This window comes from Artibeus jamaicensis, unplaced genomic scaffold, assembly GCF_021234435.1.
Source record: "Artibeus jamaicensis isolate MK-2021 breed Jamaican fruit bat unplaced genomic scaffold, CSHL_Jam_final contig_233, whole genome shotgun sequence".
Lineage (NCBI taxonomy): Eukaryota > Metazoa > Chordata > Mammalia > Chiroptera > Phyllostomidae > Artibeus > Artibeus jamaicensis.
Genome location: NW_026521486.1, coordinates 24,849,297 through 24,867,964, shown reverse-complemented (window position 1 = coordinate 24,867,964; position 18,668 = coordinate 24,849,297). Strand labels below are relative to the sequence as shown.

General features: G+C 38.7%; 1 protein-coding gene across 1 annotated transcript in view; it reads left to right on the top strand.

Moving 5' to 3' along the window:
- Positions 1–18,668, top strand: part of LRP6 (LDL receptor related protein 6) — a 143,621-nt gene that overhangs the window by 118,446 nt on the left and 6,507 nt on the right. The window contains exons 16-22 of the mRNA XM_037164802.2: positions 1,425–1,634; positions 7,543–7,668; positions 8,857–9,093; positions 9,916–10,026; positions 14,736–14,966; positions 16,712–16,848; positions 17,498–17,595. Coding sequence (XP_037020697.1) covers positions 1,425–1,634; positions 7,543–7,668; positions 8,857–9,093; positions 9,916–10,026; positions 14,736–14,966; positions 16,712–16,848; positions 17,498–17,595 — 1,150 coding nt within the window. The remainder of the gene's footprint in view (positions 1–1,424; positions 1,635–7,542; positions 7,669–8,856; positions 9,094–9,915; positions 10,027–14,735; positions 14,967–16,711; positions 16,849–17,497; positions 17,596–18,668) is intronic.

Sequence of the window (18,668 nt, the reverse complement as noted above, 5' to 3'; positions counted from 1 at the left end):
TTGATACACACCAGATTATATAGCAGTTCCAGTGCTGTGTTTAGCCCATAGAGACATGTTCTGATACGTGCGTGAGAATATGCACTGCAACACTGCTGGCAGTGGCGAAAAATTGGAAATAGCATTACTAGAATTTTGACTGGGTTTGCTTTGGATTTATACGTCAATTTAGTAGAATTATTTTCTTTGTAATATTAGTCTTCCAAACCATGAACACTGGTTTATCTCTGTTTATTTGGAACTTTAATTTCCCTCAATGTTTATTATTGTTTTCTGTGTAGAGGTCACCCATCTTTTATTAATTTTTTGGTATTTAATGCTTCTGAATGCTAGTGATAAAGAGTATTCTAAGTTTTTAAGACTTTATTTTGTGATTATAGCTGGAACATACAAGTACAGTTCCTCTGTTACCCCATCCATCCCCCACCTTGATATCCTGAACTTGTTCCTATAGTTTCTTTAGGATTTTCTGTGTTACAGAATCATTTGTGTACAAATAATGAATTTTATTTTTTTCCAGTCCTTTTCCTTGTTGCCTTATACTGTCTGGGACCCCCAGAACAGTGGTGATTTTAATAATAATGGAAGCTTTGGGTTTTTTTGTTTGGCTTTACTGCTTGATTTGGGGGGAAGCATTTAATACTTTATGATTTTAAGTATTATGTTTGCTAAGGTTTTTGTGTAGATAACTATTTTTTATCAGATTAAGAGAGTTACCTTCTGTTCCTAGTTTGCTAGACTAAAGCAAACTTGGCATGATACAGTATCCTTTTTATATACATTGATAGATTTGGATTTGCTGTTGTTCATTTAAGATGTTTGTATCCATGTTCATGAGAAAGAATACCCTAGAATTTTCTTTTCTTACAATGTACTTGGAGTTTTGCTGTCAAGGTTGCATTGCCTTATTAAAATGTTCCCCCTTTTTCTGTGTTCTGTGAGAAAGGTTAGTGTAATATTGGCAGGGGTTTTTTTTGTTCTTTATGTAGTCACCAATAATGTATATTTTTATCATAGTATCTTTTTCTGCTTCACATTTTCAGCCTCCCACAGAATCTTTTATACTGGAATGCATTTAATACATGCTTCTGTTTTTATATGCTAGAGCTTTTCGTAAAATTTCATTTGAAAAATGGACTCAGCTTTAAAAATCATTCAAAAACTGCTCTAAGTTCTTTTCTACATTTCTGTGAATTAGAATACAACTGTGTATTGGACTTACTTGCTATTGATTGCACTTGAATTTCTAGTCTGTTGTCTATTTTCTGGTATGTGTATATCTTCTAAGAATGAGTCTGACGTTTTGTAGTAGAGAGTTTATATTTTTCTTTTCAGAACTTTTAGAATCTTAATTTTCATTAAATAATTGTTGAATGTATGACTTGACACATAAATTATTTCTGGTGAATGTTCTTCTTTTCAAGGTGCCAACCGAGTAGTATTAGAGGACTCCAACATCTTGCAGCCTGTGGGACTGACTGTGTTTGAAAATTGGCTGTACTGGATCGATAAGCAGCAACAAATGATTGAAAAAATTGACATGACAGGTCGAGAGGGTAGAACCAAAGTCCAAGCTCGAATTGCTCAGCTCAGTGACATCCATGCAGTAAAGGAGCTGAACCTTCAGGAATATAGTAAGTGCTGATGGTGTACTGCTAATTGTAGGATTTGTATTTACTGTAAGAAATTCAACTAAAAATAAGATATTCTTTTGTATCTTCTTACCACTTTATCCTGAAGACTTTCATGTACTGTTAGGTTTTCCAATTTTTTATCTTCATGCTAAAGTTACCTGGGAGCTTTTTCAAATTACACATCTTTTTCTCATAAAATAGGAGTGGGGTAAAGGAATGGTCATTTTCAAAACTTTGCCCAGGTACAACAAAGGCCCCGCTTGTTATGTCTGTCGTTTCTCTCCTCTTTCTCTTTCAGCCTCTTTAAGAATATTGATATAAGGCATATGTTTCTTCGGTTCCCTGTATACCTCACAATCCAAACAAAAACAAAAGTTATATTCACATAATGGTGAATATAGTTATCGTGGAGTAATGTTATTCTTTAGCAAAAGCAAAACAAACTAAAAATTAGTGTGCAAAAATTGAATACAGTGCATTAATAAGTGCTTGTTTTTTTCCTTCTTGAATAAAGTTTTCCATTCTCAGCTTAGAAAAGTAGCCATAAATATTCTTTTTATCTTATTGAAAACTTGAACTTCTGGCCAAGATGGAGGCATAGGTAGATATACTTTGCCTCCTCACACAACCAAAAGAAGGACAACAAAAAAATAACAAAAACAACCATAACTGCCAGAAAATTAAATTGTATAGAAGTCTGACAACCAAGGAATTAAAGAAGAAAAATTCATCCAGATGGGTGGGAGGTGGGGGGAAAGGGCAGCTGGGGAGAGAGGACTCACAGCAAGGCAGTGGCTGGAGGACCAGGGCAAACCAGACAAGGTGGCAGCTAGCGAAGTGGCCGGATAAAGCAGAAGGAACAACTGGGCAGTGAGAGAGACAGCACAACCCAGGGTTCTAGTGCAGGGGAAATAAAGCCTCAAAACTTCTGACTAAAAAATCCTGTGGGGGTTGAGGCAGTGGTGGGAGGAACTCCCAGCCTCACAGGAGAGTTTTTTGGAGAGACCCACAGGGCCTAAGGCCCGGGAATGTACACAAACCCGCCCACCTGGGAATCAGCACCAGAAGAATCCAATTTGCTTGTGGGTAGCAGGGGAAGTGAGTGAAGCCAGCAGAGAGCTGAGCAAGCAGCACTGTTCCCTCTCAGACCCCTGCCCCACATACAGCACCAGAACACAGTGAAGTGGGTTGCCCCACCCTGGTGAACACTTAAGGCTCCGCTCCTTACTATGTATCAAGCACTTGGAGACCAAAAAAAAAAAGCCCAAATGAATGAACAGATCAAAACTCCAGAAAAAAATACAACTAAGCGAAGAAGAGATAGATAACCTATCCAATGCAGAGTTCAGAACACTGGTAATCAGAATGTTCATAGAATTGGTTGAGTATGGTCACAAAATAGAGGAAGTGAAGGCTATGAAAAGTGAAATAAAGGAAAATGTACAGGGGAACCAACAGTGACAGGAAGGAAGCTGAGACTCAAATTAATGGTTTAGATCAGAAAGAAGAAATAAACATTCAACCAGAACAGAATGAAGAAATAAGAATTTTTTTAAAAAGAGGAGAGGCTTAGGAACCTCCAGGACAACTTTAAATGTTCCGATGTTCAAGTCATAGGGGTGCCAGAAGGAGAAGAGGAAGAGCAAGAGATTGAAAACTTACTTGAAAAAATAATGACGGAGAACTTCCCCAATCTGACAAAGGAAATAGACTTCCAGGAAATCCAGGAAGCTCAGAGTCCCAAAGAAGTTGGATCCAAGGAAGCACACACCAAAGCACATCATAACTGCATTACCCAAGGTTAAAGATAAGGAGAGAATCTTAAAAGCAGCAAGTGAAGAGGAGACAATTACCTACAAAGGAGTTCCCATAAGAAGAAATCAGGACTTCCACCAAGATGGAGGCGTAGGTGGAAACACTTTGCGTCCTTGAACAACCAAACCTAAAAACAACAAAGTTTTAACAACAATAAATGCAACCAAACCACACAGAAAATCGACAATACAGAGTCCGAAAATAATGAACCACTCAGCTAAACCGGTGAGAGGGGTAAAGCCAGCAGCAGAGCGGGTCGGGCAGGGAAGATCCCCCGACCCAGGCGGTGCACAGGCAGCCGAGGGCGCGGATCCCAGGTGCAGGCTAGCTACGGGTGGACACAGGGAAGAGGTGCGGCTGGCTGTCTACGGTCAGTCGAGCATTTGCACACAGATAAACCAGTAAAGAGGCAAGCATTGAGACCGCGCAGCACAGGACGGTGGGCTCGCACATTTGCATTCAGATAAACAGGCAGGGGGCGAGCGGTGAGGCAGACTGGGCGAGTGGAGAGGACCACCATTGCTCCCTCTCTGACTCTGCCCCCAAGTACAGCGTCACAAACCAGCAACCTGGGTGGCTCCACCCTGGTGAACACCTAAGGCTCCGCCCCTCATACGTAACAGGCACAAACAGATAAAAACATGGCTCAAGAAGAACTCAGAACCCCAGAGCCAATAAATCTAAGCAATGAAGAAATAGCCAAACGATCAGATGCACAGTTCAAAACACTGGTGATCAGGATGCTCGCAGAACTGGTTGATTTTAGTCACAAATTAGAGGAACATATGAAGGCTAAACTAATTGAAGTGAATGGTAATGCACAGGAAACCAATAGTAATGAAAAGGAAACTGAGACTCAAATCAAGGGAATGGGCCAGAAGGAAGGAAAAAAAATGACCAAACAGAAAAATATGAAGAAACAAGAATTCAGAATAATGAGGAGAGGCTTTGGAACCTCCAGGACATCTTTAAACACTCCAACATCCAAATTATAGGGGTACCAGAAGGGGAAGAGGAACAATCACAAGTAGAAACCTTATTTGAACAAATAATAAAAGAGAACTTCCCCATTCTGGCAAAGGAAATAGACTTCCAGGAAGCTCAGAGAGTCCCAAAGAAGTTGGACCCAAGAAGAAACACACCAAGGCACATCATCATTACATTAGCCAAGATTAAAATGAAGGAGAGAATCCTAGAAGCAGCAAGAGATAAGGGGACAGTCACCTACAAAGGAGTTCCCATCAGACTGTCAGCTGATTTCTCCAAAGAGACCTTACAGGTAAGAAGGGGCTGGAAGGAAGTATTCCAAGTCATGAAAACCAAAGACCTACAACCAAGATTGCTCTATCCAGCAAAGTTTTCATTTACAATGGAAGGACAGATAAAGTGCTTCTCAGATAAGATCAAATTCAAGGAGTTCATCACCAAGCCCTTATTATATGAAATGTTCAAGGGACTTATCTAAGAAAAAGAAGATAAAAAAGATGAACAGTGAAAGGACAGCAAGCTCACAGTTATGGACAACCACACCTAAAACAAAGACAAACTAAGAGGAAAGCTAGGTCAGGAGTGAACCATAGAAATGAAGATCATGTGGAGGATTAGCAACAGGGGAGTGGGAGGAGGAGAAAGGGGGAGAAGGTACAGAAAATAAGTAGCAGTAGACAGTAGATAGAAAATAGATAGGGGGAGGATAAGAATAGTAGGGGAAATATAGAATCTAAAGAACTTGAGACACATGTTCATGAACTAAGGGGGGGGAATGGTGGGGGAGGGGTGTGCAGAGTGGAGGGGAATGGAGGGGGGCAATAGAACAAATGTAATGACATAATTAATCAAATGAAAAAATATATTAAAAAAAAAAGAAATCAGGCAAGAAGGGGCTGGAAAGAAGTATTCAAAGTCATGAAAGATAAGGACCTACATCCAAGATTGCTCTATCCAGCAAAGCTTTCATTTAGAATGGAAGAGCAGATAAAGTGCTTCTTATATAAGGTCAAGTTAAAGGAGTTCATCATCACCCAGCCCTTACTGTTTGAAATGTTAAAGGGACTTATCTAAGAAATAGAAGATAAAAAACACAAATAGTAAAATGATAGCAAACTCACAGTTATTAACAACTACACCTAAAACAAAAGCAAACAACTAGAACAGGAAATGGGGAAGCCAGAGAATTACATGTACGACCCATGCACATGAACTAAGATGGGGGAATGTTGGTGGGAGGGCGGTGCAGAGCAGAGGGGAACAAGGGGGAGGAACAAAATGGGACTACTGTAATAGTGTAATCAACAATATTTTTTTCTTTTAAAGAAAACCTTTGACAGTGGGCGATCATCTTTGTCCTAGTTCCTTATTAATAGTTGTCTGTAATCAAAAGTACCCTCACCAGTAATACTATAGGTGTTACACAGTTGTACCAGGAATGCTAATGTTAAATGGAGGACTAAAGAGAACTATTAAAACTCTGCAACTTCTCAGCACAACGCTTTCCAATCAAATAGGAATATGAAAGAATAGAGGAGTGAGGTCACCATTGCTTCTTCAAGTGTTTGTTATGTTGCCACTGTTTGGACTTAGAAGCTAAGTTTACAAATATTTAAGAATTTGAGAGTTAGCATTGTTGCCATTCTGTGCTGTGACATGTACAGTAACTCAGCTGAACATGTAATAGATGGAAATAAGGTAATAATGACACCGTACCTAAGTTACATATTCAGTTGATGTAAGATCTCACTTGAGCTTTTCAAAACTTCTGGGTTCAGGGTTATCTTTTTTTTATAATTCAACATTTAAATATAGTTTTATACCTGGAAAAACATGTAAACAATTTAATAACATTAAAGAGAATGAGATTTATGTCTATCAAAAGTGTAATGGCCCATAGGCACATCAGTTGAGGCGGTGGCGGTACTCAGAAGGGGGAGATGGCACTTGACCGAGTGTGGTCCAGTGAAGAATTATGAAAGATAAGAACTTTGCTGTCATTGCTGATTCTGGGTCTGTATTTCGCGTACAACTACTTTATTTTTCTTGTATCTGAATCCGGTATCTTTAGCTCCCTTTGGAGTTGTAGTGGTTTGCCACCCTCTGTTGTCTTCTGTTTGGTTTTAGGGTTGCTGTGTAACCAGAGTAGTAGGAGAGGCATGATTTTGATGATTTGTGCTGAGAACCCTAATGGGGTTAACATTCGTTTTTTATTGAATTTATTGTGGTAACATTGATTAGTGGCATTGTCGTGTTATGTGTTCTCCACCCCAAGTCAGATTTTCTTTAAAGAAGTTTCATGGAATTAAAGGAGCAGAAACACTGCTGTACAGTTCGTGTGTCCTGATATAATGACTGTGTGTGTTTTGGGACCAGGAGCTGACCGCGCAGTCCCATGAGCACACGCTAAAGCAGAACTGATGTGTTAGTGAAGAGAGTCAGAGGATCAGTGGGCGTCTCCCCATTAGACGTTGGTGTTTCGTGATGACAGATGTCCAGTTGCTTTTCACACATGCTAAGTAGAAAAGTCACAGCAATGATTTCATTAAATACAACCTGTGAGACAGAGTTTGAAAAGTTGCCAGACTGTGTATTTATTTAATTTAACCCAAATATGAGGAAGTGAAACATTTGTATCGTTTCAGGTTATCCTTTGCAGTTGACCAAGCAAATAATTTTGATTCTTTCCAAATGGTTGAGTTCCCTGTGAACTTAAGGTTTTTCCTGTATCAGTGAATTCTTTATTAAAATATACTTTTTGAGTAATATCGTCTTATCTTTTAGAAAGATCTGAGTTAAATTCTATAGAAGTATTTTGTTTATTAAATAGAACAATATCTAGGTCTCAGCATTCTGCCTATAAATTAATGAGCTGTGTTATTACCTTGCTTAAAGTAATTCAACATATTTTATATATAAATATGTGCAGACAGTGTTTTGCACTTTTAAATCATTGTCCTCATTTTCTTGAAGGTTGTGTAGGGATGGAGCAAGGAAGCGTATACGTGTGCAAATAAAGTCCAAGGTGATTTACATTTGGTTTTCTTGATAATTCATAAGTGGTAGATTCTAACTAAACTGTCTTCCCGCCCTCCCTTCCTTGCAGGACAGCATCCCTGTGCTCAGGATAATGGTGGCTGTTCACATATTTGTCTTGTAAAAGGAGATGGTACTACAAGGTGCTCTTGCCCTATGCACTTGGTTCTGCTTCAGGATGAGCTATCATGTGGAGGTAAATGTGTTATCATTTTCCTGTGCAGATCATTCAACCTGTTCTGTAACTGAATAGTTAATTCAACTGAAGGGAAGAACTATTCTCTATAGTGGCAGGAATGTTAAAATAATCTGATTTCTAGTTCCCTCTAATGAGAGGGAACTGAGTTTATATATAGGCATTAAACATTATGATTATAAGCTGATGTAAAAAGTGTTTTCTACTATAAAAGATAGGTAAAATACATATTTCTGTGAACAAAGATCGAAAAGGCTTATATATGCAAAAGTTACAAATCATTAAAAAATGGTAGTATAGGAATATTTTATTCTTTTAATTTTCCTACTTTTTAAAAAAGACACTCTGCTCGGACTGCAGGAGATTTGAAGGTCTGTGAGACAGACCGGCTGGGCTGGGGCAATCAGGTGTGTGCGCAGGGAGAGTTAGGCTCTCGTACTTCGAAATAGCAAGTGTCGCCCAACACCGTGAACATATTCAATGTCACGGAGCTGTACGCTTTAAAATGGTTAAATAGAGGGCTTCCCTACATGTGTTTTACACAATTTTTTAAAAAGCAAATGCTTCCATTATCAGGGTCCTGGTGTTAACTGAAATAAGGCAAATCTCAGAAAAATCTCAGACCTCTGTGAAGTAGTAACATAGATAAAATTGAATCAAGGATATCACCTCTTATTTGGAAGTCTTTTAAAAGACCTTTGCATTTTTCTTTGTATTTAGTGATTATTTTTAGTGTATGTATTACATGAGTAGCATGTTTTAACTAATGCGTACGATTGCATTACCCAAAGCAAGACATATACTCTTGTCATTAAAAAAAGTACCCTCGTGTCCATTAGCAGCCGATTCTCATCTTCCAAAAGTAACCACTGTTCTGACTTTTATCCCTGTAGTTTAGCTATGCTTGTTATTGAACTTTATAGAAGAAATCATGACGTATATATTCTTTAATGTCTAGATTCTCTTGCTTAATATAATATTTTTGAGATTCATCTGTAGAGTGGATTATACCAGTTTCTTTCTTTGTTATTTCTTCTCTGATTAGATGAGATGGGTGAATTACAGATTTGATCTATTATGAAGAGTTTTGTACAATACATATTAATTATTAAGTGAGCTCCACTCAGGTGTATTTGTATCTCTGCGTGACACTTATTTTTGTCACTCCCCCCCTTTTGTTTATTGAAGAACCCCCAACATGTTCTCCTCAGCAGTTTACTTGTTTCACGGGAGAAATTGACTGCATCCCTGTGGCTTGGCGATGTGATGGGTTTACTGAATGTGAAGACCACAGCGATGAGCTTAATTGTCCTGTGTGCTCAGAGTCCCAGTTCCAGTGCACCAGTGGGCAGTGTATTGACGGCGTGCTCAGATGCAATGGAGATGCAAATTGCCAGGATAAATCAGATGAAAAGAACTGTGAAGGTATCTAAAAACTTTAAAACCCAGTCATAAAGTCCTTTTTCCCTTAAGTTGTTTGCAGTTCAGAGTGGAGTGTTGCTTTGGCTCAGTGGTAGATTTGGGGTTTTCAAGTACATTTGACCTTATTATGTTAAACATAGTAACATGTTCCAAATTGCTGTTTTAACTCACTTAATATGCATAAGGTTTCTACACATTAATAAGCGTAGCAGAGGAATGAGGCCAAAAGAACTTCAGTATGTAAAAATAGTAGTTTCCAATAAACTTTGAATTGATGAATTTATTTATTTCGATGTAAAATAATTTCATTATTTTCCTCTTCATTAACCTTTATAACATGGTAAACACACACACACACAAACAAACAGATTCTTTGGGATTATTAGTGAATGATGAAATTTAACATAAAGAACAAAATAGGAGCCCTGACTGGCGTGGTTCATTTGGTTGGCTGTTGTCCCACAAAATGAAAGGTTGCTGGTTCAATTCCCAGTCAGGGCACTTGCAAGAGGCAACTAATTGATGTTTCTCACATCAATTTTTTCTTCTCTCTCTCTCCCTCCCTTCCCTTCTCTCTAAAAATAAATAAAATCACTTTTTAAAAGTAACAACATAGGAAATTTCCTGCTGGAATGTCTTTTCCCTCTACCAATGAAAGTTTTCTGAGAATAATTTCTAAGATATATCCAAAAGATATCTAAGATATCTTTTATATCTAAAAGTCTAATTTGTTTTCATTTGCTCCCACAAAGTAATTTTTCAATTCTTGGTAGTATTCAGCTTTACAAAATAATAAAAATAAAATTATTTGCATTTTTCCCCCAGTGCTTTGTTTAATTGATCAGTTCCGCTGTGCCAGTGGTCAGTGCATTGGAAAACATAAGAAATGTGACCACCATGTGGACTGCAGTGATAAATCAGACGAGCTGGATTGTTGTGAGTAGGACTAAACCTGCCTGTGTGTTACTCTGAAGGGGGAATTTTTTTTAAATGTGTTTTTCTTTTCTTTGTCTGTGAGTTTCCCTTGTAATCACTATTTCCTTATTAAGAAACAAATACTAATGTTAAGCTAGTTATCTGTACCAGGGATTTTTTGTTTTGCTTTTAATAATTTCTTAAAAGACAGCAGTTTTCTTATGCAAAAAAATCTTCACAGGAATGTTTAGTAAAGCATCATAAAAGAATAAATATTGTTTTGCCACAGCTAAAGTTGAAAATTCTGAAGCAGTTTACAGGCGTGCCTCGGAGATGCTGTGGGTTCGGTTTCAGACTCCAGACCACCCCATTAAAGCAAGCCCTGCAGTCACCCCAGTCAGACCATTTTTTGGTTTCACAGCGCATAGAAAAGTTATGTTTACACTGTAACGTAGTCTGTTAAGTGTGCAATAGCATTACGTCTTAAAAAGCAATGTACATACCTTAATGAAAAAATAATTTATTGCTAAAAATATGCTAACCATCATCTGAGCCTGTTGGAAAACTGGCACCAATAGACTTGCCTGATGCAGAGTTGCTGTGAACCTTCGAGTTGTAAAAAATACAAAATCTGTGAAGCACAGTGAAGTGAAGCTCACCAAAACGAGATATGCTTATAGATACGTGGAACTCAGTGGTCAGAACTTAAGAATTTCTGAGCATTAGTTCATGTTTAACATCCCCCATTTTTCTGTTGACACCAGTCTCTCAGTGACTGAAAGAGCTTCCTTAACATGCAGCCTGAGGAAATCTGTACCAACTACATGCACAGGCCTAGAGACCCTAGGCCGAATAGCCCAGAGTTTCCTCAAGGGTTCATAACTGTTGACCAATGTTCTAACCTATAATAAATCCCAAATTGATCAACTTAGTTTTGAATGGAAATCAGCATAAGCCACATCTACCCTGTCAAAACCGGTTTAATGAAATATAGAGAGCAGGATGACAGCTAGGTGGGGGAGGCAGGGGGGTGGAGGGATTGAGCAAAAAGGAAAAAGGAGTCATGGACATGATCGTGGGGGTACAGTATATGGGAACTAAATGGTAATGGGAAAAATTCAATTAAAGAAAATAAAGACTTTAAGCTGATATTTTTACAAATTCAAATGGAATACTCACTGAGACTCATAGTCTCGATTCATATTCATGAAACATTACTGGGTACCTGCTACGTGTTGAGCGTGTAGGGTACCTGTACCACTGCTCTCAAAGCTGTCTGTTTTGGGGGTAGTAGTAGGATTAGGGCTTTTAAAGCCAGGCAGAGATGGAATTGCATTCTAGCTCCATCTCTTACCAAGAAATTTGTTCTTACCAGGAAATTTGAACCTTAGTTTCTTCATCTTTGAATTGAAGATAATATTTATTCTGGTGGCTGTGAGAAAAATTAAATGATGTAATATATATAAAACATACAGCTTGACTCATAGGAGATACTGTTGATAAAAGAGAGTGATATCAAATGTGCTGTTTTAGAGATCTTTGCAAGTGGTACAAAGGAGAGAGTGGTCAAATCTTTAGGAATGAAGATGCGGCTCGTCAAGGAAGGTTTTTTAGAGCAGTGGTGCTGAAGATACAGGATGTCGATCAGTGAATAGTGTTCATTACTCAGATAAGTAGAGAGATTGAACCCCTGGCAGAAGAAATATCCTGTTCAAAAGCAGAGTGACACAGGCACCTTTGGGAAACTGCATGTAAATAGGACTGCCTAAGTACATGCTATGTCATGAAGGGTGTCAGCAAGAGAAAACGTATGTAAAGGTGAGATCATAGAGGACTTGGCTTTTCTTCCGAAAATCCTAGATGTAGTAATGGAGAGTCATTGAGCAACTTAAGCAAAGGGTTGGCATTGCAGCGTAATTGTGAAAGCTGTAAAGCAGGTGGGTTGGAGGCGATAAGATCATAGGCAGGCAAAACTGTTAGGCTGGTTGCTTTCAAATCTTTTGACCAAGTCAAGAGGTTACAATGACATGGGTACACGTGTAAATAATGTCATACAACAGTGTTTATCCATATTATGTAGAATGCATTCTGACATTTTCCATTTTTAAATGTTCATTTCAACCCACTAAACTGTTTTCACTGTCTAATAACTTGCAGCCTGTAATTTAAAAATGCTTGGGAGACTATTGTAGGTCAGGCAGAAGGTGATGAGGATCTAAGTCAAGAAGGAGCAGTATGGTAGGTAGATTGATTTATTTTGGAAATAAAATAAAAGGGTTTGGTAACCATTTAGATTTAGTTGATAAGCTGAGGTTGACACACAGCTACCTCACTGAGTGACAGGAGTCATTTCATTAACTAGAATACATAGCAGGGACTGCCAACTCAAGTACCATTCCATGTCTTGGCTGCAGATGTCATGTTTGGCTGATGTAAGGGGCTTTTATTACTTTATTTTTGTTTTTTATTTAATGCAAATACCTTTGCTACAGGCACCTCATTTATTTATGATCTGCTTTACCCCTGGAACTTAGGAAACATGGCAGATAATGGTGACATTGAGTTCAATTTGAATATGTTGCATTAAAGTTGCCCATGAGATGTCCCATGGAAGCTGTTCAGAAAGTTGACCATATGGGTCTGTAGCTCAAGAGAGAGGGTTGGGCCCTTCAGTTATTAATGATAATTCAAGCGGAGGCAGTGGATAAAATCTCCCAGTGAAAGTTAAGTAGGGGAGGAAAGTAGCAGGGGGTAGACAGAACTCTAGGAAGCAACAGTACTTAGAAGTCAGATAGAAGAGAATGAAGCCAGCAAAAGGAAACAGAATAATTAGAGAAGTGAAGCTAAGAAAGTGGTGTCTTGGAAGGATATTGATCAGACATTTTTGAGGAAAACAACAGCCAGCAGTATTTCTATACTTTCTATTGAAAGTATAGAAAGGCCCGTGAGGTGAAAGGTTCATTGAATATGGCAAACAGGAGAATGTTGACCTTTGCCAGACTAATTTCAGTGTCATGGTGAGGATAGAAGCCTGATTTCCGTGAGTCAAGATGTGACCTAGAGACTAAGAATTGGAGTTGTCAGCATCAACTATTCTCTCTCAAATCTTGGCATTAGAATGGAATGCTCAGGGCACTAAAAAGGTCGAGATGGTTGCTCACAGGTCTATGCCTCAGACTATGCCATAGAGGAAATACATAACTGGCAGCCCTTACGTAATTGTGTAACTTTTGTAATACAGTTTTCTCTCATTTCTTTCATTTAATCTACCACAGGGTGAGTTTAGCTGTGCGGATGGGATATTTGAGGTATGACGAAACAGAAGGAAGGGTTTTAAAGGGTCTGCAATTGTGAGCTGTAGTCTGGACTATATTCAGAATGGGAGAATTTTCCTTCTGAGTCAAAGAGTAACGTTCTAAATTGGATGCGCCCTTTTGTTCTTTCTCTCTACCTCTAAAATTCGATGCCCTGCGCTTCTAAAGCCTCAATTCCGTGAAGGCGGATGCCTTGGGCAGGGTCTTCCCTAGTGCTCTCATGCGCTGGCTTTCTTTCTGAGTTCTCAAGTATCGTAGACCTACCTGCTCCTCGCACTCAGGCAGCTGGACTCACCCTGAAGGCAGCAGCATGTTGAGCCTGAGAGCTATTGTTCATCTTCAGCTTCTAATTTCCTTTCACCTTTCAAGCCTAAAATCAGGTTCACAGTTGCTTTTGGTTTCACCGTTCCAGGTAAAACATTTAATGACTTTTCCAAGTTCACCTGTTTGGGCCTTCTAATTTACTCTGAGATTCCAAAATAAGTTTGTTGATTTTAATGATATAAAGAATGAAGTAGGATAGATTTTATATATATATATGTATTTAAAACATTTTAATGGATTTTAATTCTATGGTTCACTTAACATCTTTATTTTTATCATTTATACGATGCTTCCCCAACGTGTTGTCTTATTTCTGTCTTCACTTAAGGGTAGTTCATTTGATTCCTAATGATGACATTTATCCATAATCCATGGGGCATGGTGTACGGGTATGAGGGGGACCCCAAAATCTGGAATTTATTTATAAAAAATTGTGGATTTATTCTTACAGGTTTAAACTTCAGTCACCTTCAAAGTACTTTCTTTGATGCAGTATACCTATCAAGATTTTTTTTCACTGCTCAAAATAGGTTTTGAACTTGTTGGTTTTGATGCCTTTTAGTGCTTCTGCCGTTTTTTTGTTTTACCTCTTCCGCATTGGCAAAACATTTCCCTTTGAGGACTTTTTTCCATCTGGGGAAATTAAAAAAAAGTTGTTCAAGATGAGATTGGGGGAATAGGGAGGTTGCGGCACAGGCGTCAATGTTGTTTTTGGTCAAAAACTGCTAAACAGCACCTTATGGGCAGGTGCACTCATAAATCACCCATCATGAAATGGTCCAGTGTGTTGAAAGAGACTTCAGAAAAATTCACTGAAGCTGGGTGTGGCCTCTCACAACAACGCCAGCTGGTGCACTGATACAGACGGGTTTCCAGAACACTCACCTAGTGGGGGGAGCCTGTATTACAAGCCTCCCCCCTCCATAAGATGATTCCAGTTGTTTTGGATCCCCTCTCCTATCCATAGAAAAGAAAAATGTTTCTAACTTGTCTCCATTAGCTTCCCAGTCTGCTAGCAAGCCCTGTTTCTGATTACTACTTTGAATCTATAGTTGTTTTTCATTGTATAACTGCACTGCATTCTCATTTTAGATCCAACCGAGGAGCCAGCACCACCGCCCACCAATACAGTTGGTTCAGTCATTGGAGTAATTGTCACTATTTTTGTGTCTGGAACCATATACTTTATCTGCCAGAGGATGTTGTGTCCACGCATGAAGGGAGATGGAGAAACCATGACTAATGACTATGTAGTTCATGGACCAGCTTCTGTGCCCCTTGGTTATGTGCCACACCCAAGTTCTTTGTCAGGCTCTCTTCCAGGTAAGTTAACACTGATCCACAGAAAATCAACTCTTGGGTCCTGGCAGAATCCTCAATTTTCCATAATTGAAACCAGGATACTTACTGCCCAGAATACATTTCAAACTAGACCACATTGGGTTTAAAAATTTTTAAGAACAAATGTTCTCTTTTACTTTAAGCACCTTCTCTGTACACAGAACATCTGAGGTATGGGTTGATAGAAACTGCCAAAGGATGTTATAAAGCAAATAACATACACAGCCATTTATATACGCTGCATTTTTGGATGCAGTCTACTAAACATGAATCAGCTAGTCACTTGGTGAAAAGTCTTAACCACAGTTCTTTAGGTTCTCTGTAGGTGACCACAGTACTACTGAGCCCACGAATTAAAGGGGGCCAATAAATAGACTAAGATTTCTTTTCAGCAAACAAAGGTCTGGAAATATCTGGGTGACTTCAGGGAAGGGTGTAATGTCTTATGTTCTCTTACCTTTAGGTGGTGACAGTGGGACTAGGGTGGTTCAGGCCTAGCCAAGTAGCCAGAAGTTCTGCACTTGGGTAAAGCACATTGCTCTAGAGCAGGGGTGGCAAACTCACTTTCACTGGGGCCATATCATCCTTGTGGTTGCCTTTAAAGGGCCGAATGCAATTTCGGTTCCTTAACAGTTAAGGAGTAGTTATAGTTATACATTCCTAACATTATTTTGGCCCTTTGAAGGCAACCGTGAGGCTGATGTGGCCCCTGGTGAAAATGAGTTTGACACCCTTGCTCTAGAGGGTACAGATGTCTTATCAATGCTTTCTGGCACCCTCAGTTTCAGGCAAAAGCCCTCTGAAAATGAGGACTTATTCTGGATGTAACTAAATAAACAGACATGATTTTTAAAATGTTACTGATACTATTCTCTGTCACCACATCTATTGGCAGTTAATGCAATTTAGGAAGTCACTTGGAAAAGAATATAAATTTATCTTTAGCACTGGTGGTTGTGATTACAATATTTACATCCAGTAGCTGAAGAAATAATCTTCCATATATTGTATTTATGCCCTTAAAAATGGGTTTAGTTTTTTGGTTTTTTCTTTTTTTAACCAACTCTATTGTTTAGTCTGCTCTGCTCCACAACCTTTATTCTCCACAGCCCTTTCTTCCTCAGATCTGCTTAGAGATTGAAAACCTCTCATTTTATCTCATTTTGAAGTGCTCTGCTTCCATTCTGGGGTGGGCAGAGGGAGTGGCAGCCGTTCTTGGCCTTGTTCTAGGCCAGCTCTCAATGGAAGTGTTCACTACTAGAGAACATTCATTTCCCTTCTCTGTGAAGTGTTTTCAATAATTATTAGAAAAAGGGCGCACAGAAGTGGAGTTCACATGGAGGGTTAGCAACAGGGGAGTGGGAGGAAGAGGGGAGAAGGTACAGAGAATAAGTAGCATAGACAGGGGGAGAAAATAGATGGGGGAAGGCAAGAGTAGTGTGGGAAATACAGAAGCTAAAGAATTTATGACACATGGCCATGAACTAAAGGGGAGGAATGTGGGTGGAAGGGAGGTGTGCAGGGTGGAGAGGGAGTGAAGGGGGGAAATGGGACAACCGTAATGGCATAATCAATAAAATATACTGTTCTTAAAAAGAAAGAAAAGGGGCATAAATTGTTTAAAAGTCAAACTCTATTGATATTTATAATCTTAATAGTGAATAAAATTATGTCATGCATCTTTATTGATCTTATTCATCTTCAGTATTTGTCTTCCTTCATTTTAGGAATGTCTCGAGGTAAATCAATGATCAGCTCCCTCAGTATCATGGGGGGCAGCAGCGGACCGCCTTATGACCGAGCTCACGTCACAGGAGCCTCATCCAGTAGTTCTTCAAGCACCAAAGGCACTTACTTCCCGGCAGTAAGCAGTCTGTTTTCCTGTTTCTCTGTGAATGCTAAGACCCACAGAAGCTTAGATTGTTGCCTCACTTCAGTGTGGGTACTCAGTGATGGTAATGTAAAAAGTTTTTAAACTTAGTATAGAATTTAGGCATATAAGGTTCAAAGTAGACTTTACCATCACCTTGCTAGCACTTACAAATCTTTCTTTATATTTATTGTATAGTAATCGGCATATGGAAGCACTGGACATTAATTTCTACTTAGTAAAAGTAGAACTACTTAATAGTATGTCCTGAGACATTTAGGACCTTCATTCCATGACTTCCCAAAAGAGGAAACACATGGTACTTCTCCTATGTCAGTAATTTTTCTTTGAACAATTATATTTTTAAAAAATCTAAACCCAGCTATACTGAACTTAAACCAGTGACTTGTAGGTGATAGATTTTCCTCTCATCACCTTTCAGTGTTTAGCAGTGACGAATTTGTGTAGTATGGAGTTGAGAGTCACAATCCCAAAGTCAGTTCTTTGGAAAGAAAGGATTGTGCTAATAGTGTAATGGGAAGGAATATGAACAGAGAGGAAAGAAGAGAAATTGAAAGAAATTCTAAGTCTCTGTGTGGGGTAGACCACTGTTATTTTAATAATTTCATTACTTTCCTTTTAGATTTTGAACCCTCCGCCATCCCCAGCCACAGAGCGATCACATTACACCATGGAATTTGGTTATTCTTCAAACAGTCCTTCCACTCACAGGTCCTACAGGTATTATTACACATCTTCCTCTAATATGAATTGAAGTCTTTATTAGAAGGTCGAAGTATTCTTCTAGTTGTGAGTTTGATGTAGACCCAAGTGCATAGGGAGATGATGGTCACCGAGAGAGAATGGGCAACTTGTCTTGCTAATACTAGTGTTGCCCCTACCACAAATTCTTTTCTTTTGGGGCATTACACATTTTTTACAAGAGAGTCACAAATGCTGGCTTTTAGGACAACAGAGTATAGCCTTCAATGCTTCGACAGTGTTTTAAGAGAATGTTATTCATCAAACTGATTTCAAAATAGGTTACTTGCTTAGGTTGGGTTTGATTGATAGTCTGAAGATAAAGTATTGGGATAAGACTTGGATGGTTCAGAGTTGCAAGAGCTCTAGAACAGCGGGATTTTTAAGAGCACAGAACTTGAGGGAAGCTTGAATTCAGCCCTTGTTTCCATACGTTATAATTGCACAGAATGGATCACGGCTCGCTAAAATAAATGTATTTGTAAGTCAAACGGGGGTGGGGTAGGCCTTTGTGCTGATTTGTAAATGGATAGAGCAGAGTGAGCAGGTTAATAAGCATAAGTACTAGTGTTGCCCCTTACTCTTCCCCCTTATTTGAAAGGCCAGCAGATAGTCAAGAGCTTCATATTCTCCGTCTACACACTTAGTGCCAGTATTTATCGGCACTCCTCAAGTGCCTGTTGTCTTCAGGATAAGGTGTTTCCTAGCATTTCAATCAAATAGCCCTGATGTAACCAGATAGATATATAGAAATCAGGTAGAAATGATTATACCCCCTCATTCAGAATTCTCATTTCAGTTTTTAGATAAGATTATTTGAGATAGGCTAGGCTCTGAATTGATTTTACTGTAAATGTTGCTTTCCCTGCCACGGGTTTGCTTTAAAATGCCAAAATAGAGGGGCAAAAACCTGAAAATTGAAAAAAAAAAAGGAAAGACTTAAAATTTTATTTAAAAATTTTAAATTTCTGTAAATTGAATAAAATATTTGATTAAAATGATCATAACATCAAAAACAATTCTTAGTCATTTCCCACGTCTCAAATTAAGCT